Below are 20710 nucleotides of genomic sequence, written 5' to 3'. Positions count from 1 at the left end.
ATAGCCAGGCATCATCTACTGACGGGATGAGGTCAATGTCATTCCAGGATACCTCGGCCAGGTCGATTAGAAAGGCCTGCTCGCAGAAGTGTTTTAGGGAGCGTTTGACAGTAATGAGGGGTGGTCGTTTGGTCACAGACCCATTACGGATGCAGGCAATGAGGCAGTGATCGCTGAGATCTTGATTTGAAAACAGCAGAGGTGTATTTGGAGGGCGAGTTAGTTAGGATGACATCTATGAGGGTGCCCGTGTTTACGGATTTGGGGTTGTACCTGGTAGGTTCATTGATAATTTGTGTGAGATTGAGGGCATCAAGCTTAGATTGTAGGATGGCCGCGGTGTTAAGCATGTCCCAGTTTAGGTCACCTACTAGCACAAGCTCAGAATATAGATGGGGGGCAATCAATTCACATATGGTATCGAGGGCACAGTGAGAGACTTATGTTTCTGGAAAGGTGAATTTTTAGAAGTAGAAGCTCGAATTGTTTTGGTACAGACTTGGATACTAATACAGAACTCTGCAACTGTCTTTGCAGTAGATTGCAACATCGCCACCTTTGGCAGTTCTATCTTGGCGGAAAATGTTATAGTTAGCGATGGAGATTTCAGGGTTTTTGGTGGTTTTCCTAAGCCAGGATTCAAACACGGCTAAGACATCCGGGTTGGCAGAGTGTGCTAAAGCAGTGAGTAAAACAAACTTAGGGAGTAGGCTTCTAATGTTAACATGCATGAAACCAAGGCTTTTACGGTTACAGAAGTCAACAAATGAGTTGAAGTGGGAAGTTTACATACACTTAGGTTGGCGTCAATAAAACTAGTTTTTCAACCCCTCCACAAATTTCTTGTTAACAAACTATAGTTTTGGCAAGTCGGTTAGGACATCTACTTTGTGCATGACACAATTAATTTTTCCAACAATTGTTTACAGACAGATTATTTCACTTATAAATCACTGTATCACAATTCCAGTGGGTCAGAAGTTTACATACACTAAGTTGACTGTGTCTTTAAACTGTTTATTGCCAAAACTGTCTTCTGTGTGGGTGTGTGCCCTCTGATTAGGGTCAAGGGATGAATGTTGAATTAAAAATGGAACATCTGGTCTCTTGAAACAAGCTGTGTCATGATTACAGTGTATATTCCAATGTACAGTGAGTCAGATAACACCATTGCTGAGCTGTAACAATCTCTTGGTTAAAAGACTCCAGAAATCCATGCCAGATTTTGCACACAGCACCCGGTTACATTGTGGGCGTCCTCATAACTAGATTCTGCCGCCAGCTAAATAATCTACAAATGCAAGTCATTCTAATTCAGCGGTTGCTACCGTTTGGAAACGAGGTCACTCCTGTTAGAATAAAGTAACTGAAGTTGCTGAATAGTTCATAAAGGCCTTCTACCACGATACATTTATTGACTACCAAGGACACCACATGGATAATCACACCACCAGTGCTAAGGTGCTCCTCAACCATGCTACGATTTTGTATCTTCACACGGGGAATTTAGTAAACCGAAGCCGTCTCAAGAAAAAATGTCCGTCTTCACCTAGCGAAGAGGTAAGACTGACCATTGGACTCTGTCACAACTGACTGGCTAGCTGAAGTAAGACGTTTTTAAAAAATAGTGCAACATTTGTCAGTTGGAGTATAGTCATGAATCGCCATGGTCCAAAAACGGACAAGTTCAGGTAGGTCCCGTTCCCTCCCGTTTAAGAAACGTTTTGCAACAGAATTGGCAGAATGAATACACCCCTGGCCAGATAACGTTAACTAGTTAGCTTGAAAAACCATAGCCTCAACGTTAAATAGCTAACTATATTGAACAATAATAAACTTAAGAGTTTACTGAGTTAGAGTTCATATAAGGAAATCAGTCCATTGAAAGAAATATTAGGCCCTAATCTATGGATTCCACATGACTGGGAATACAGATATCTGTTGGTCACAGATACTTTTCTGATCCAGGCCCCTACCCTTTAAAAAAAAAAAAAGTATCTGGGCCAGGATTCACCAGAGAATGAGATTCAAGAATGCATGATCAATTTGAGAACAAGGACTTGTCATGTGTAGGTTCTAAAAGGCCAGCCTTTATTTAGCATGAACAATCATAACTATTTAATTGAAGCTGTGCACCACCTGACTCTCATACATGTAACTAAGACTCCCTACAGCATTTCATAGTTGTATAACAAGCCATAGCTCTGGCCACACACTTTCATACTGTACAAATCACCCATTGTGCCCAGCAGTGTACAAAATAATCCTATACTTTCCATATGACAATCTTTCAAAGTAATGTTAGATAATTTAGCATCATTGCATGATCTGTAGGTGTCCATGAAAGCCCTACCTAGTTACCACAAGTGTTTATAGCAACCCTGTTAACACCGCTATTAATTTACAGTCCACTCAATTGTTTTGTTGCATTACAGATTCAAGACTGTGTTCGAGCCACTCTTAATGAGTGGTTTGCCACCGTACCACCAACTTCACCAACGGTGAGACCACTCCGTCCACCCACTCGCTATTCAACACCACAGTTGTATTTCCCATACATATTTTATTACACACATAGCTACATAACAGCTATTCACCAACATCCAAACAGTATCAAGTGTCCATAATCCCTGTTTACCAAGTTCCCATAGTGACCAAGTGTCTACAGTACCTGCTAACATTTTACATCATCTAGCAGGGATGGATCCATAATGAAAAACACTTGTGTAACCATTGGTTCCCTTTCAGTCAAGTTTGGTAGAACATACTATGGGGAGTCACACTCTCGCGACTAGAGTTAAAGGATCTACAATTACACCTGACAAGGCCAATGAAAGTGCCTCGCTGGAAGCCCTGCCTTCCGCAGGTGATAACAATAATGTATATAAATCCTGGATTGCTGATGTTCTGTATTGGCCATTGAGAGGCTTTGAAGCACTGTTTGGCCATATTGGCACTCCCCAGTTGGAGTGGTCCTCCATAGGAATGAATAGATTTCTATAGTATTTCAATTAAATGTTTCAAGGACAAAATAACATGTATTTTTGTTGTAGTGGGGACAGTAACATTAGTAGTCTTTAAAAAAATAATACTTTAAGGAATGTGTTTTTTTTATATATATACACACACTGAACAAAAATATAAACCCAACATGTAAAGTGTTGGTCCCATCTTTCATGAGCTGAAATAAAAGATCCCATAAATGTTCCATAGGCAAAAAAAAGCTTATTTCTCAAATTTTGTGCGCAAATTTGTTTACATCCCTGTTAGTGAGCATTTCTCCTTTGCCAAGATAATCCATCCTCCTGACAGGTGTGGCATATCAAGAAGCTGATTAAACAGTTAGAACATGAGATTGTCTTACATTGCGCCAACTAAGCGTGCTCACCCCCTGGACGTTGTGTGCTGAGGTTTGTATGGTTCTCATAAGTTTCCTAATGCCATACAATTAGTTCTTCAAGTTTGTTGTCTTGTATGACTTGGCTCGGTGCATGCTTAGGCTGCCCTCACTCGAATCAGTTCATGTGCGAGACAAGGAGACAGCTGTCACTGTTCCCATACTCGTTTGTGGCGCAGGTTCTCTTGACAATCGTGGAGCATTCTTTAGGGAGCTTGGTGTTTCCCTAAAGCGATGCATAGCATGCTAGCCATTTAAGCTAGTTACTGCTAGCTATTCCGCCTTCCTAATGGTGGAATTGCTTGGGTAGCTCCGGTTTAGTATATGTACCTTGCATTAAGTCGCTTGGTTAGTCTAAATGGATTGTGCTGCGATCAGTGGCTAGCTATCTTAGATTAAAAGCCTCATGGCTAACGTCGGCTAGCATGCATAACTTCCGGCAAATTAAGTTTACTAGCTTTCCTCCGGCGTTAAGGCAATCACATTCCTAGAGTGGAGGAAGCGGGGCTTGCGGGGTATACCTTCAATGATGAAGCTGCCTCCGAGCACTGGGCATGGGTAACCTCTGGAGTGAGGGGCCTTCTCACAGGACTGCACAACCGGTGAGCCCCTAAACAAAAACATTACTGTGATGTCAGTGCCCCCACGTTTGGTTACGGCCAAACGGTTACGGCTTCATCTGGGGTTACGGCTTCATCCGGGGACCGGGCTTCATCCAGGCTATAGTCTCACGGAAGCACAATTTAGTTTGGAATTTTGTCCATGTTTAAAGCTCCTCTGTTACCCCGCGTTCCATGGTGTTCACAGGGCTCAAGGGGTATACCATTCTCCCCATGGTGAAAGGAATAAATTGGGTGATTAGCTTTGTCCACAAGGGGGCTGGAAAATTGGAAATTGTGCTTTTCTAACCCCGGAGAGGTTGTCTGGGTTTCAGCTCTGCTTGGCCCAGTTTAGGTTGAGGCGCACGGTACTTTTTCACCAGTTTCTGCACCTACTGAGGTTGATGGCTTCTATGATAGTGGTCATTCCCCTGGGACTATTGTTGACTGTTCCAGTGCTGGTTGCTAGCCATGCGCTTGGATACATATCGCCACCTAAACCACTCGATTCAGGTGTCCTTGACATGCCTTCAGAGCACTGGCCCAGTGGAGGGATCGCTGACTACTATCACAAGGGTTTCTCATGGTCCGGGAGTTCCGCAATATGGTCACGACAGACGCGTCCCGCCCAAGGGTGGGGCCAGCTGTGCGAGGGTTACTCAATTCAGGGAGTATTGGCGGTGTCAGAGTGCCTGGCATATCAGTTAACTGCTATCCGGGGGGGCCCTCTTGCTAAGAAGTGGAGACTACACCCCTGGGTGGTCACCCAGATATGGGAGATTATGCAATGCCGACATAGGTCTTTACGCCTAACTCAAACGCGCGTTGTCGTCTATTTTTCTTGATGAGAGAACAGAGTGCACCATTAGGAACTGACGCTCTGGCGCACCAGTGGCTTCGGACCCTCTAAGCGTTTCCACCAGTGGTTCTGATTCAACCCATGTTGGAGAGGGTGCACCAGGAGAGCTTATCATTGATTCTTGTGGCTCCCCGTTGGCCCAAGCAGCCTTGGTTCGCGGAGATCATTCACCTTTTTAGGCGGGGACCTGTGGCCACACCCCTTGCACAGTGACCTGTTGTGCCAGGTGCACAGGCAGGTTTGGCGTGCAAGGATTTGGTTATTTTCTGCCTGGCCCCAGAGTGGGCTAATCTGATGGCTAGAGGTTTACCTCCGAATGTTATCGCTACCATTCAGTCCACAAGTGCGCCTCCACGAGAGGACCTTATGCATTTGTGGCAAGTGTTTGTGCTCTGTTGATAAGATGGTTCCTTTTCTGTGCTCTGAGGTGCATCCATATGTTCCTACAGGAGCTATTCGAGCAGGGACGGGCTTTCTCTACTTTAAAAGTGTACATGATCTCTATGTGGGCGTGTCGTGTGGGAATTGACAGAGCCACACTGGGGACGTTGTGCAGTTCTTGAAAGGGGTACACAGTCTCTAAACCTATTGCGCCCACATGGGACTTGGTGCTGGTTTTTGGGGCACTGTGTGTCCCCTTTTCAGTCTCTGGAGTCAGTGGAGCTGAAGATCCTCCTACAAAACCTCCCTGCTCATGACTTTGGCCTCAGCTAAATATGTTGGAGACCTCCACGTGTTATCTGTACACCTTCCTGTACTTCGTTTGCCCCAGGCGACTAAGGTGACATTGTTTCCAAATGCGGCCTTAGCCCCGAAAGTCATGGCAATGTCCTACAGGTCCTTAGCTTTGAGCTATTTCCCTTTTCATCTCTTCATTTTGCTTCTGAAGAGCAACAAAGGTTATATGCCCTGTGTCCGGTGTGAGCTTTACGCACATGCACTGAATGGACCCAGGTGGTTATGTGACCAGCTTTTTGTCTGTTTTGCAAATCCAGCTCACGTCAGGACGCTCTTTTAAGGAGCGTAGCCTCTACAATCCAGTGGGCGATATCTCCCTGGCACATCGCAGCAAGTGTTCCCTAGCGGTGTACTCGCTACCCCACCAGGGGTCTGGCAGTGTCTTGGCTGTTGTTTAAAGGATTGACTGTAGGAGTTATTTGTGCTGCGGACAGTTGGGCATCGCCAAACTTATTTTTTTTCTTGAGGTTTTATCGTTAGTCACTGCTCTGTGTAGCCCACAGTGTGCTTACGTACAGAGGAAAGTCACTAGGCAGCGCACTGTGTTTGCAATACCCAGACTGCCACATCTGGCTGGGTCAGGTCAGGTTGCTCTGCCATGGGCCACTTCATTTAGTAACCACTGGGGTCAGCTTGGGCAATGACTATTATTTCTCCGTAGTTTGTTGTACCGAAGTTGACTGACTGAAAGGGAGCGTAACGTTATGACTATAACAACTGATCCCTGAAGGAGGGAAACAAGGCACAACACCTGTTTGGCCACCCGTCCCTGAGCTCGTGAAGAGTGGTATTAAATTGAAGGAATGAATCCGAGCCTCGCGCTTATCAACTGTGGAAGGCGGGGCTTCCAGCGAGGCAGAGATTTCATTGGCCCTGCGAGGCGTGATTGTAGATCTTTAAACTGAAGTCAGGAGAGTGCGACTCTCCATAGTATGTTGTAACTCGTTTCCCTCTTTCAGGGAACAGGAGTTATACAGGGAGCTCAAAGTATTGGGACAGTGACACTGTTTGTTGTTTTGGCTCTGTACTCCAGCACTTTGGATTTGAAATTATACAATGACTATGTGTATTTAAGGTGCAGACTGTCAGCTTTTAATTTGAGGGTATTTTCATCCATATCGGTTGAACCGTTTAGAAATCACAGCACGTTTTGTACATAGTGCATCTAACTTTCTCACGATTCATTCATGATAATCTGTTATGGTAGCATCTATGTTAATGTAGAATTGTTTAGAAACATTCTTATTTACAATGAAAGTGAATCCAAAATGACACTACATTATTTAACATTAATTTATATTGGGCACAAAATAATCTGAAACACAACCAAAACAAACTGCAAATGCATCCAACAAGTTTGTAGAGTCACAAGCTTGATGTAGTCATTGCATGCTAGAAATATGAGACCAAATACTAAACTTTTGACTACTTTTAATGCACATAAGTGAATTTGTCCCAATACTTTTGGTCCCCTAAAATGTGGGGACTATGTACAAAAAGTGCTGTAATTTCCAAACGGTTTACCCAATATGTATGAAAATAACCTCAAAATAAAGCTGATAGTCTGCACTTTAACCTCCAGATGTTGTATCATTTCAAATACAAAGTGCTGGACTAAATAGCCAAAACAACAGGGGTCACTGTCCCAATACTTTTGGAGCTCACAGTAGTCACAATGTTACGATACTACTATGCAGTTGCGTTCTCCTGCTGGGAAAACAAAATAGCTGCCTGTTGATTGACCGCAATGAATTTATCAGACTGATGAAAGGGAACTGTCATACTAATTATTCATGCAAAGTTGGCTGTGAAAGGTTCTACATGTGCTTCTGTTGTGAAGTTCGAGTGGCTTTGCCCTGTTGCTTTTCTGTTGGGGTCAGCTAATCTGCTTCCGCACGCTCAGTGAGTACAGCGGGGGGGGGTCTTACATACACAAAGTCAAAGCTTATGTTCCCTGCAACGAAATCCCACAACAAGATTGTGAAATCGAAAGCAGGTGTTTGTATTTGGACAAAGTTAAGGCAATATTGATGTTGCTTTTTTCTTTGTATTTTAAGCTACTCTTTTTCTTTGACTAACACGTCCGTTTGTTGTAAATGTAGGACCTACCAGACACTATTGACTGCTCCATCCCTCAAGCTACAGAAGCAATCACACCTGAAGAGAGGGAGGAGCTGAAGGTCTCTGGTGAGTTTCTGGTATTCTATGACAGGGGGTTCTCAGTGGTCCATGGACCCCACTTTTTTACATAATTATGTCTCAAATTAATATATATATATTTTTTTTAATGGCCAAGGGATCCCTGGAGTAAGTTTAGAGGGTGTAATAAAATGCAATTATTAGTCTAAAATGTTATATTCTTAACCCTGGGCAGCATGGGCTTGGGAGGCTTACAGGGATATTGGTATCTACAGTGCTCCACAATTCTTTTTCTTTTTTTGTTGTTACATAAATGCACTGTAATTTAAGCTTTAAAACTGCTAAGTTTTCTTTCTGCCTCATAGCAAAAATGTGATGAATTGCAGGATATTAGCTTCAACAACAAAAAATCTCTCTGCCCCTTGACAATATCTGTAGAATTGAAGGAAATGTGCTTGAACACTCCCAAATGGGTTTTTAAAATGTTCCTTCCCAGGGATGGAGACTTGATTCGTTGGGCCATGCATTGCCAAAATCATAGTAGAACTCTTTGTATGCAATTTTTTTTATCTCACTCGAGTTGTGTTCTGATTATGAGGGGGGTCTCTGATGAATTTGCTATCAGAAAGGGGTCCCTGGCCTGAAGGTTTGGGAACCCCTGCTTTGATACCATAGAGTTTTGTGTGGCATTGGCATAAGGAATTATGAGCCCAGTATGTGAATTTCATGACAAAAATACCATTCTTGGTGCCTTACTGATTGTTTGTGTTTTTATTAACATGTCCATATTCTTGCTTTACAGTGAAACTATTTATTTGCGAGGCAGACCTCTCTTCAATCAAAGATGCAGTCGATAAGTGTGAGTATTACATTTACAAAACAGCAAGGGACCACTGACTCGGTGACTGTACGGAAAAGTAATTTGGTACAGGCGATTGTCTGTAGACCTGACCATGTCAAATAAAAATGCAACAGGCTTTAGTATCAGTGAACTGCTTTTGTTTGCATGCCAACTCCTTGCCTTACCTCAATTTGTTGTATTTGAAAGATGAAATCCGTACAGGCAGAAGCTATCACGTCTGTTTGGGATATTACAACAACAAAGATGTTGATCACTTCAAACAACAAACTTTTTTTCCCCTTCCCCCGACATTATTGAATGTGCGGCAGAACACCAGAATATGTACTGTGCTGTATATATTTTCTTTACCACGCTCCTGGAAGCTCCTCTTCTCTGTTTTATCTAAGCAAAACAAAGGCACGGTTTCCCCTTTTACAGATTTCAGCTTTAAGAAGTATGCACTGACTGTATACTTGTTTCATGCTCATAAGACTGTTTGTGACAGCTTGTCAGGCCCTGGCTGTGTCCCAGCTGGACTCGGTGATCATTGCACCCCCTGTTCTGCCTGAGGGGGAGAGCCAGACCCTGGAGAACCTGCAGCCTGCCTGGAGGGAGCTGGAGGGCTTGGTACAGAGCCACAAAATCGCTGCCATTGGAACCTCCGACCTGGACAAGGAGCTCCTGGAGCAGCTATACAACTGGGCCCAGGTGAGTGGTGATGCTGACGAGACCGTCAGATTGTTGTAGGTTAGCGTTGGTGTATTTGGGGTTTTGAATTGATTGATTTTCTCCTGGTCTAGGTGAAACCCAGTAGTAACCAGGTGAATCTGGCCTCCTGCTGTGTGATGCCCCCTGACCTGACTGCTTTTGCCAAGGAGTTTGACATTCAGCTACTGACTCATAATGACTCAAAAGGTGAAGATTGTGATCATTTCAATTTGTAATCTTTTCACTGTATAATCAAATAATACATGTTAAGGAAAGGCTGTGTGTGCTCTGAGGGGCACTGAATTAACACATTGTATTTTCCTGTAGAACTGATTACTGCTGCCAGCTTCCAGGAGGCAGTGCAGGAGAGCACTCAGGACCTGAACGTAGCAGACTGGAGGTTGGAGTGGGTTTTGCGCTACTCCATCATTGTCAAAAGCAGGGGGATCATCAAAGCAAAAGGCTACCTTGTTCACTCAAAGAGAAGCAACCTGTAGCATGTCCTCTGAAAATCTGTTATTCAAATGTTACTCATGTCCAATGCATTTAAGACAGGGATAGAGGTAGCTCAACTTTTAACAAACATGGCTACAAAACTGAATTGGAACCACAGAAATAATTAAATTGTATAGATGGTTTTAGTACAATGTTAGAATTATTGCAAATCAGTTTAAAGGTTAAACAGCCTCTAACCCACTACGGAAGTGTCCCATGATATATTTTTACATTATAAATTGATGAGAAAATGAAGTAGAGGTGAGTACTTTGGATCGGTTGTTAAAGCCACAGAGAGAGAGATGTAAAGTCCTAGTGTGCTCTGATGTGTATGAACAGCTCCTTCTGTTTTCTACTGTATAATACTGGCACCCTGTACAGTGGGGACAAGAGCCTAATTCCAATAGATTTCTGATGAGTGAAAAGTGAACAAAAAATTATGGTTAGTTCATAAACTTCTCTTGATTTAGTGTACAGTAGTTATTTGATTTTTAGAAACAACTTTATGGATGTTAAAGTATTGTCTTGGCAAATCTTTGTATATTCTTTTTTTGAAGCCCAGTGCTACTGACAGGGTATACCAGGACATGATTTGTCCTATCCCCCTAACTGCTCATATGATTTCCTTATTAGAAAATGTGTCCCCATCTAAGTGGTAACATGAGAAATATCCCCAAATGAGGTTTACATTCATAGTAGGTGTGACACCTTTATCGTGTATGTGATAGTACTGGAATATTCCAGATTGACATGGAAAATGAATTATAAATTCTGAAGTGTCTGGGTGGATGTCTTATTTATTAATCATGGCATTTCTTCCAGATGGGGTCCACAATCCTAAGAAGTTTGAGTTCTCTATTGTACTATAATAATTCATATTTAATGTTACCATTTCCTGTATTGTTCTATTGGGTTTATTAAATGATTAAACACTTTTGAAGTGTTTTGTGTTCATTGGAAGAGATGGGTGCACATGATCACTATCCATTTCTTTCAGATCACATAAAAACGGGGTATCTATAACATAAATCCTCCTCGAATGATAAACTTTACTAGACTATAGTCTCATTGGAGTACTGTCATCCACACAGAAAATGTGTTTATGTTCCTTAGCATGCATCGCAATTCCATTGGTCAGGTTTTGATCGATGAAGCGAGATGGCGGTTGGAACAGCGCGCTTGTTTGAAATGGAAACGCTTTGCGGTAGCTTTTGATAAAGAACATCAAGATGAAGGAGCTGCTTTATAGCTGGGATGCACTGTTGAGCACTACATCCCGAGGGGTTCGTGCTGATCGTACAGAGATTGTGACAGCCAGTTAAATGGTGTCCCTTGAGAAGGCAAGAATAAGATGTATGTCAGGAGAAGTGCAGTATTATAAGGAGATATATACTTGGAATACAGGGGAGGAGGAATGGAGGGAAAATGAGAGGCAGAGGAGGTCAGGGAGAGAGGATGAGCTTGAGTTGGTTAAAAATGGTGTAAAAAAAGGGAGATGGTTTGTTAAATAAGAATGGTAGAAAGTGTAAGAAAAGTGAGCTGAAGACAGGAGGCCAACTGGAAGTGAATGAGGTCGAAGTACCGGAGGTGGTAGGTGTGGTGAAGGTCTCGGAGCCCGAGGCTTGCACCGAGGGTCAGGATAAAGATGAGTCTGACAGGAGTGAAGTTTTCGGAAACAGTGGACCCTTTGCCTTTTGGCTGATCCGTTTGTGGTGAAAACAGCTGGGTGCTGTGGAATCGGTGAGGGTAACCAGAAGTGGTCTTGTGATAATTGTTTGTGTTTCTTCTGGTCAGAGGGAGAATCCGCATTAAACTAATGGGGGAAAGAAATGTGAATTGTTTTGCTCTTGAGGAAAGGGTGCCATTGAAAGGAGTGATTACTTGGGTAACAGTAAATATAAAAGTTGACCAATTGAAGGGGAACATTCCTGGTGTTTATGATGCTTGTCGTTTGTTGCCACACAGTCAGGGTGGTGTGAATGGTGAAACGAGAATCATTGCCTGTTTTTTTTAGTTTTGATGTTGAGTCCTTTCCAGACAAAGTGATGTTAGGATATATACGTTTTCCTGTGTGAGCTTTTGTACCAAATATGTTACGTTACAGCTGTCAAACTTATGGGCATGTGGCAGCAGTGTGTAGGAGGGAGGTTCCTAGATGTAGGACGTATGCAGAAGGGCATGAGACATAGGAATGTGTAGCGTTGGGGAAAGTAGTGGTATGTGTTAATTTTATTTTTCAAGCAAAGTATAAGGGAGTTGTACTCCAGTCTAGTAGGTGGCGGTAATGCAACATTTATTGGATGCCAACCGCCGTTAAACCTCATCGAAGAAAATTGGTGGAGTCTGGCTGACGTTGGGAACACATGTGGCAGAAGTGAGACAGAACAGCGCGAGCAAGATGGTGGCCACCAGAAGAGGAGTACGCGTATGCTCCCCAACTAAAACAAACTCTGATGAATCCTCTGGAGTTACGGTAGGTTTTACTTGCGTGATTATGGGTAGATATGTGTATGATTTAGATACAGTTCAGCGCATTTCGTACATACAGGTCGTTTTCAGTGTGTAATACTTGCTAATTCATATTCACGTGGCAACACGTTAGCTAGCCTAGCTTGAGTCCCTCATTTGTTTTGCTAGCATAAAAACACTTTTCCACTATTGTTTTTAGGAGGCAATCCGTTGTATACAAGATTACATGCCATTTAAACTGAAGTTACACACTCACAAATTAGTCTTGGAGACCTTGCTACTGTTAACTTGTTAGAGTTTTCTTTCAGCTCATCACTTACACCTAAATCAAATAGCTAGCTAGTTAATCAATGACCACGTTTACATCAAATCACATTTTGTCACATGTGCCGAATACAACAGGTGTAGACCTTACTGTGAAACGCTTACTTACAAGCCTGTAACCAAAAATTCAGGTAAGAAAATAGAGTTAAGAAAATATTTACTAAATACACGTAAGTAAAAAAAAAATATATATAAAACTTTTTCCTCGCTTTTATTTATATATTATTTTTATTTTTTTAATCATTTCCTTGTTTTTAGGGCAAATAATGCAATTCTTATGAAAATGGGCGTGGCTTCACAATTTTAGATTACAAGAAAATGGCGGAAAATGTGCAGCCGAAGTCTGACGAGAGCGGATACAAATTCATTGCTTTAACAAATTTAAGAAAATGTTGAGCAATGTAATAAAGTAATGCCTTTTCAAACAACTTATGTTACACATTGTTGGCTAACAATTTGTTAGATACGCTAACCTGAAGAACCGCATACCATATAATTACAGGTGTGTGTACCAATATATTAGCTAGCTACATAACGTTACTTGGCTACTAATATATCGAACATGCCAGTATATTAACTATATGCTGTCGAACTAACTTCCCAACATGTATTGACTTGATTATTCCATTCATTCTTAGCTAAGTGCTATATTCGTTGTGCGTTCTCAGTGGACATTGTTAATGGAGTCGTACGATGTCTAGTTAGTATTTTTTTTTAATGCTAGCTAGCAAGAAGTTGAATAGCAACCGCATCAACTTCCGGTAGACAGGCAAAGCGTTTGTACGCTCAACTGAAAGGATACTGTTCGGTTACAGTATAGTAAAATGAACTATTAGTATGTAGTGTGTGTATATACTCATTATGTGTAGTATGTTAGTATGGGTATTTGAACACAGCTCAAGACATGGCCTACATAAATTGTATATGGTTGTATTATAAGAACATTGGTGCAACTAGGGCTGCAAAATAACTGGAACATTCAATAAATTGAACCGGGATTTTGTGAAAACCAGGGGATGTTTGCCGGAATCAGGATGGAATAAACTGGAAATCCGGATTCCTCCAACCACGAGTTACGGAAAACTAGTGAATTAATTGAAAATTCCTGGAATTTTGCAACACTATTAAAAATAATATTTTGTGACAAATGGGCTTTCACCAGCATTGCTGTCTGCGGTTCTGAAACACAGCCTAATCTTCAGTGCGCAGTTGAATTGGTGCCTTCCCTGACGCTATCCCTGATGCAGTGAAACGAATTACAAAAGTTAAGTACGCTTTATGTGGATGCATTACACATTTTGCTAGCCTTGAACAATTAGCCTAAACAATAAATTACCTGCAACATGTCTGCAATTGCATTCATGAATGCATGCAACTTTAGTCTTTGCAGTAATAAAGGCCTTTACACATTTTATTTGTTAGACTCGTACACTTATTTAGTGTCGTTTGTAAGCTTCCGCACACTAAGTCAAATGTCTTCCACACATTGGACTTCCCCTTTCCCTCCTGAGCAACCTGTAAACATACCCCCTTTTCAAGTTTATTTGTCACATCCTCTGCATCCATTATGCTGCTGTGTTGGAGTTTATAGCCAATTTATTGATGTCATTATGATATGCTATAGGTCAGGCTCTATTGGTTATGTGCATGTGATGTGTACATGTCACGTAAAGAGAGCAAGGGTGGAGGAAATAGGGAATGTTTTTTTCCGAAACAAAAGAGGGATCTTGGTAACACAACTTTTCAAGTAAGAAACTAGAGATGTCTAATTATGTTGCAGCTTCAGCCCCACCGACAGCGCGATGAACACTTCCTGTTCTATGTATGGTCGCTGCAGCAGGGAGATGAAAGAGCGACAGCGTGCGCCTGTCACATAGGCATTAGCTGTCTTTTTTAACACAGCATGGCAAGTCCGGCCCAAATCAACTGCCGTCGGGCTCCCTCTGGAGTCATTTGTGTGTCTCATTTCATCAAACAGTGTGCTTAAAGTATCAGACAAGCTCAGTGCATACAGTTGACTGTATTAAAACACACAGCGTGTTTTTATATATGGAAAAATAAACGTAAAAAATGTTGATTGGTCGAAAGAAGAGACCTCTTGGTCGCCCAAGGTTTGTTTTAGTTGGGGACATTCCTACTCCTTACCTTGTAGCCTTAACCAGTATCGAAGGCTTGGCAATTTCCCAATGTCATTAAACTTTTAGGTGTTTTGTCACACGTCTCTTTCCATTCATCAAATGGCTGCTGCACAGTTTGGATTGATTGATTTTGATCAGTTAAAAAAAATCCATACAGTGCCGATCAAAGGTTTGGACACCTACTCCAGTGTTTTTCTTTATTTTGACTATTTTCTACATTGTACAATAATAGTGAAGACATAAAAACTATGAAATAACACACATGGAATCATGTAGTACCCAGAAAAGTGTTAAACAAATAAAAATATATTTGAAATTCTTCAAAGTAGCCACCCTTTGCTTTGATGACAGCGTTGCACAAGTTTGGCATTCTCTCAACCAACTTCATGAGGTGGTCCCCTGGAATGCTTTTCCAACAGTCTTGAAGGAGTTCTCACATATGCTGAGCAGTTGGCATGTGAGAGGTTATAGGTCTACAGTCAATGTCCATATTTGTTACTATTCCATTTAACACATATGAGCTAAAATGAGGAATATTCTGTTTATTTATTGATACAGGGATACTTGTGAGCGGAATATCAAAGGTGCATGTAGCTTATCCCGAATAAGATCGTACGCAGGATATATTGTGTGCATGTAAACGTGGTCAATGTCTTGAGTTCATTCGTTTTAGCGCTGCTCCACTGTCAAAAACATACCTGTGTATTTGATGGTTGTCGATTCCCGAAACACCCAACGCTTTTCAATAGATTCATCATGCCAGAGATGGATTTGATTTAATAACTACTGCATTTGTAAAAAATGCTATGAAAGTAATTTGTCTCTCTGTGACCTCTTAGTTCAGAAGTACCGGTATTGACAAATAATATTTCTCCACAGGCCACTCCAGTGTCCACTCGGAGAACCAGGAGGACAGCTGATAAAGGGGAGACTGCAACCCAGTCTGAGGTGACCAGTGACTCCCAGCAAGATGTTCCCTCCAAGCCCCAGAGCTCCACCGGGAAGAGGAAGACCAGGGCATCTAAACGTGAAACTGTCTCTGCTAACCAGGTAGACTCCACCCATGAAGCTGACGTGTCCGAGTCAGAGTCCTGCTGTTCTGCTATATCAGATATGGAGGCTATCCCCGACACACAGCCAGCTCGCAGGGGCCAAAGGGGAGCTGCAGGTGGGGAACAGCCTGACACTACGAAGGAGGAGGGCGTGTCTGAGGTAGACTCTTGTTCATTGTCTGTCTCCAGAAGACCAAACACTCGCAGAGCCACCAGGAGTCTGAGGAAGGCTGTTCTCACGGACTCTGCCAAAAAGGACAAGGATGTTTCAGAGGCAGAGTCCTGCAGCTCTGTGGTGTCTGAGTCCAAGGTGCCTGACTCGCAGACCAGAGTGACCAGGAGGACTGCCGTGTCCAGCAGCCGGGCTTCTTCAAAGTGTCACACCGAGGACACAGAGCTTTCTGATCCTGAGTCCTGTGTCTCTGGTGATCAGACCTCCACGGTGCGCAGAGCTACCAGAAGCAGGAGAGCAAGGTTTATTGAAGCTATCCCCATGCATTTGGAGGAAACCACTGATGGCTCCAACTCTCCTCTACCCCGCAGGAGAAGCAGAGGTTTGTTTAAAGGATGTCCCTGTGACCCCCAGAGTCCCCAGGACTCAGAGAGCTTTGAGTCTGGGCCAAGCATGACTCCCAGGAGGTCTACTCGCAGGCTGTCTGAGCTGAAACAAACAGGCACCACTGTTTCAGACTCTGAGTCTGACCTGACTGATGTGTATACCCCTCTGGGGAGTCCTAGGTTGGTGAGAGGTAGGGGCACTCCCTGCAGTAGTCGCACTGGATCCAACAGCAGTTCCAGGGCAGCACCAGTTACCCGGCTGACAGCCAAGGCCCTGGATATACTAGTTGAGAAAGCCCTATGCCAGTCAGATAAGGTGAGAGCATCTGAGGTTGCTGAAGAAAGCGTAGTGTTGGAGGACACAGTCGACGCTGATCCAGACTGCTCCATGATAGAAGAAGTGCGGGAAGAAAATAAGACTCTAACCCTTGAGGATGTAGTGATCGGTGAACCAGCAGCGCCCATCCAAGATGCAGCACCTGCTCGGGAGCGTACAGAGAGTGTGACAGTCTCTGAGGATGCAGAGATGCCAGCGGTCACTAGTGTACAACAGGATTCAACCGAGACAACCGCCAGGGAAGACCCAGAGAAGAATACCTCTATGGTGGATGTCCCTGTTCAGGAAAACATACAGGAGAAGGTGACCATCTGTGAGAGTGCTGATACAGAGATGGCTGAGGCAGTCTGTGAGCCTGCAGAAGACCAGCAGAGGGAGCTGTCCACTGAGGATGCAGCCGATGTGGACGCCCCAGTGATAATTGAACAGGAGACGATGACGCCAGCTGATTCACAAGTCTCTCTTAAGCAAACAGTAAAAGTAGCAGCGTGTGAAAATGTAATGTCCCCTGTTATAGTGGTGTCTGAGGAAGAGGAGAAAAAGACCGTGGATATAAACACCCACACAGATCCTCCATTGGAGGTAAAGAACCAGGAATGTAAGGCAGTGCCTAGTGAGGAGGCTATGGATGTCAGCAGCACACTAGTAGCTGAGAATAAAACGGCTGACCAAGATGAAGCCCCTCATACCACAGAGCCCATTAAGGTGACCTCCAGCCTGAGCCTGAAGGTCAGTGTGTCTGACGCTGACAAACTGGAGGAGTCCAGAGACTGTGTCATCATACAGAAATCTGGCGTGGTCAGTCTGCTGGAGAGCAGTGACGATGAAGAGGATGACGACGACAACAGTCAGCATTCTGGGGAAGGGGATGAGAGGGATAGACAGGGTTCTGAGGGTGACGAGGAAGCTGTCTGTACAGAGGAGGCGGCGGGCCCATCCAGACCCCAAGCTGCTGCTCAGTCCTCAGCTGATGATGGCCTGTTTGTCATAGACACCCAGCCTGGTCTTCAGTCAGATGAACATTACTATGTGGATGAGAAGGAAAAGTGCGACACGGAGGCCATTGAAGAAGCGCAAGATGAGGAAGAATTTGTTGATGAAGAGGGAGATGATGATGACGAAGATGAACAAGTCCTCTTCACAAGCAGAAATCCACAATTGTAAGTATCTGTTTTGGTCATGCAAATGTCAGTTGTCATCTGTGCTTTAAAAATGTATATTTTAATTTGACAGTTGTGGCTCCAGCACCACTATGCCATCTTATTCTGAATGTATAGCAGGATTAGTTTTTTTAATCTAATGCAGTGGAGCTATTTTATTGAATTGCAATGCCAAGCACGTATAAAGACTTTTCACATTCATTTTCATTAATTAACATATCAATATTGAACTAGTTGGAGAATGGACAATGCTGCGCCTCCTGGGTAATTATTTGTTACAATCCGTTATAGGAAAGAGTTGTCCAGCCGTATTGACCCGGGCCTGAAAGTGAAGGAGCTTGGGGGATTATACATCAATTTCGATGGCAGCAAATCAAAGACAGTCTCTAACTCCCTGAAAAAACTGAAGGAACAGAAGAGCCAAGATGAGGTAAATGACTAATTGATTTTGTTTTGAAGGTGATATATGGTGTATAATTGGTAATGAATTGTGTAGTTATGCAAGGCTGGGTAATTCAATGAGGAAGTATTTCATGCAATTTCAAACCTTTCGACTTTAATGGATCTGTGTTTTTTTGATTTTCTCCTACATTGTGATTTATTTTCTCTGTTGGCAGTTGATGAAGAAGAGTGTTATTGGCCCAGAGTTTGAGAAGAGAGATGCTGTGCCTCCATACAGGGAGTCCAAACAGGCTGCTAAACTGAAGCGCAAAGTGAGTACAAGTCCATATGCCTTTGTTTATTAATTTAGAAGAGAAAGTAGCAAACACCAGCAGCGTGATGCAAGGACAAGTAGTCGTTATAGTTTGACTACATTTGAGATATTTTTGTTCAGTTTGTTCACTCATTGACTATCCTGACTGACATGTTTCCTCGTCTTGCCATGCTCAGGAGGAGAGGGACAAGACCACTGGAGCCGGCTGGTTTAACATGAGGGCTCCTGAAATGACAGAGGAATTAAAGGGTGACCTCAAAGCACTGAAAATGCGTGGAGCTATGGACCCCAAGCGGTTTTATAAGAAGAATGATAGAGATGGATTCCCCAAGTACTTCCAGGTCAGTAAGCATCTAACCCTCAACTGTGCTCTGTTTTCTCAGTGGTTCATGTTATACAGGTAAATGCTAGATTCTACAAGTGTCTGGAACTGTATTGGAGGGATGCGACACCATTCTTCCACAAGAAATTCCATAAAAAAACTATCTTTCCCCCAAATGTTGTATTTGTTTGTTTTTCTGTCGCAGGTTGCTACAGTAGTAGATAGCCCTGTGGACTTCTACCATTCCCGTGTCCCAAAGAAAGACCGGAAGAGAACCATGGTGGAGGAGTTGCTTGCTGATGCAGAGTTCAGACAGTAAGTTTCTGTGTCATGTACGGTATTGAATTTCATAGCTTGTGTGTTCCTGAAAATATGCTTTTGGCATAGAGTTCTTAGGTATGCAGAACAATTGAATTGACATTGATTATCTGATATGAACTACTTGAATTGTCAAGCGCTAATACTTTCCCTTTAACTTCAACAGCAACAACAAGAAGAAATACCAACAGATCATGACAGAAAAAGCAGCCATTGGTGCTGGCAAGAAGAATAGGAAGAGTAATAAGTTCAGAAAGTAACAGTGACTGAGTGATGTAATACACAATCATATGACTGTATTGAGACCCATAATATGTTGTCTTAATCAAAGCCTATTAATTAAACATACAATTTAGTGGCTGCATGGAGCTAAAGCTCTTTATAAATTTGTCACGTAACATGAACAATCTGTATCAACATTTTTACTTTGTAATTTAGAGGTTCACATTAGTAGCTAATACCATAAAACATCTAGATTTATACAGTATGTATGCATAGCCACAATAAGCCTATGCTATACTGGCTAAGCTGACGAGGTTCAGAATTAATTTTTCAAACATATTTTCCCTGACAAGTATCTGATATGGATTGAGATTGTGTTTTAGAAGTCAAATTACTAAAATACTACAGGATAAAAAAAACGGGACACGTCTATTTTTAAAGAGAAGATAGATTTAACCTTTTTTTTTAACTAGGAAAGTGAGTTAAGAATACATTTATTTACAATGACGACCAAAACCGGATGATGCTTGGGCCAATTGTGCGCCACCCTATGGGAATCCCAATCACAGCCGGATGTGATACAGCCTGGTATTGAACCAAGGATTGTAGTGACGCCTCTTGCACTGAGATGCAGTTCCTTAGACCGCTGCGCCACTCGGCAGCCCAAGCACTAATATTGTTGAGAAAATGTCTGTGCTAACTCAACTTTCATTGTTTGTTTTAATAAATCAAAACCGGTTTGAACCGTTGGTCGACTTTCTTTGGCTCCATCCTGAGAAGCCAATTGAGTTGGCTGAACTGGCTGCATTGTGCCTAAAGGGACTGTTTTACAATAGCTCTGTTGTCTGTAACCCTTCCCATTATCTGTGTATATTTGCTGGAACATCAAACGGATTTTCTTGTCTCTGCCGATGCAAATCCGCATACAAAGAGATCAAATGAATTAACATCTGCTCACCCAGTTTCTACCCAGAAAAATCTTGCCCCTGCTTGCCAGCCTCCTGTTGGCTTAGTGTGTTTGTGGCCAGCAGCTCCAGAGCGCTATTGGACGCGTGACAGATCACAGGGAGAAAAAAAAATAAAGACACTTGAGAACTGCACTGTCAAGTCTTCTGTCCAGGTGGCCCATTCTCTGGCGGAACCACAGGTGGTGGACTCACTGGAGCGCATCCCCATCAACAGACTACCAAAAAGAACAGTCAGGAACCACGTTGCTGCCATCAGTAACAGAAGGGTGAACTTCAAGACCAACAAACAATTTTGTCAGTAGCAGATCTTAACTTGTTGGATATATTAACCTATGAGTAATTGAAGATAGC

The 20710-nt window shown here is 42.8% G+C and overlaps 2 protein-coding genes across 2 annotated transcripts; both read left to right on the top strand.

Moving 5' to 3' along the window:
* Positions 1–1258: 1258 nt before the first annotated feature.
* Positions 1259–10295, top strand: gclm (glutamate-cysteine ligase, modifier subunit). Its single transcript, XM_014169510.3, has 7 exons — positions 1259–1560; positions 2436–2501; positions 7696–7780; positions 8535–8591; positions 9079–9281; positions 9374–9488; positions 9609–10295. The coding sequence occupies exons 1-7, from the start codon at positions 1435–1437 to the stop codon at positions 9776–9778; spliced, it is 822 nt and encodes a 273-aa protein (XP_014024985.1). The 5' UTR covers positions 1259–1434; the 3' UTR covers positions 9779–10295.
* Positions 10296–11961: 1666 nt separating this feature from the next.
* dnttip2 (deoxynucleotidyltransferase, terminal, interacting protein 2) lies at positions 11962–20135 on the top strand. Its single transcript, XM_014169509.3, has 7 exons — positions 11962–12249; positions 15587–17814; positions 18106–18244; positions 18432–18527; positions 18706–18870; positions 19057–19166; positions 19336–20135. The coding sequence occupies exons 1-7, from the start codon at positions 12175–12177 to the stop codon at positions 19427–19429; spliced, it is 2907 nt and encodes a 968-aa protein (XP_014024984.3). The 5' UTR covers positions 11962–12174; the 3' UTR covers positions 19430–20135.
* Positions 20136–20710: the final 575 nt, after the last annotated feature.

This window comes from Salmo salar, chromosome 23 (assembly GCF_965601325.2).
Source record: "Salmo salar chromosome 23, fSalSal1, whole genome shotgun sequence".
NCBI classification, from domain to species: domain Eukaryota; kingdom Metazoa; phylum Chordata; class Actinopteri; order Salmoniformes; family Salmonidae; genus Salmo; species Salmo salar.
Note: the sequence above shows the minus strand (reverse complement) of the source record. Positions and strands in the feature narration are given on the sequence as shown.

Excerpts from the sequence above, each read along its gene's own strand:
- gclm (XM_014169510.3), top strand. The coding sequence starts at position 1,435 with ATGGATAATCACACCACCAGTGCTAAGGTGCTCCTCAACCATGCTACG. Across the intron at positions 2,502-7,695 it reads TACCACCAACTTCACCAACG|GACCTACCAGACACTATTGA; the intron begins GTGAGACCACTC and ends TTGTAAATGTAG. Across the intron at positions 8,592-9,078 it reads CAAAGATGCAGTCGATAAGT|CTTGTCAGGCCCTGGCTGTG; the intron begins GTGAGTATTACA and ends TGTTTGTGACAG.
- dnttip2 (XM_014169509.3), top strand. The coding sequence starts at position 12,175 with ATGGTGGCCACCAGAAGAGGAGTACGCGTATGCTCCCCAACTAAAACA. Across the intron at positions 18,245-18,431 it reads AACAGAAGAGCCAAGATGAG|TTGATGAAGAAGAGTGTTAT; the intron begins GTAAATGACTAA and ends CTCTGTTGGCAG. Across the intron at positions 18,528-18,705 it reads CTGCTAAACTGAAGCGCAAA|GAGGAGAGGGACAAGACCAC; the intron begins GTGAGTACAAGT and ends TGCCATGCTCAG.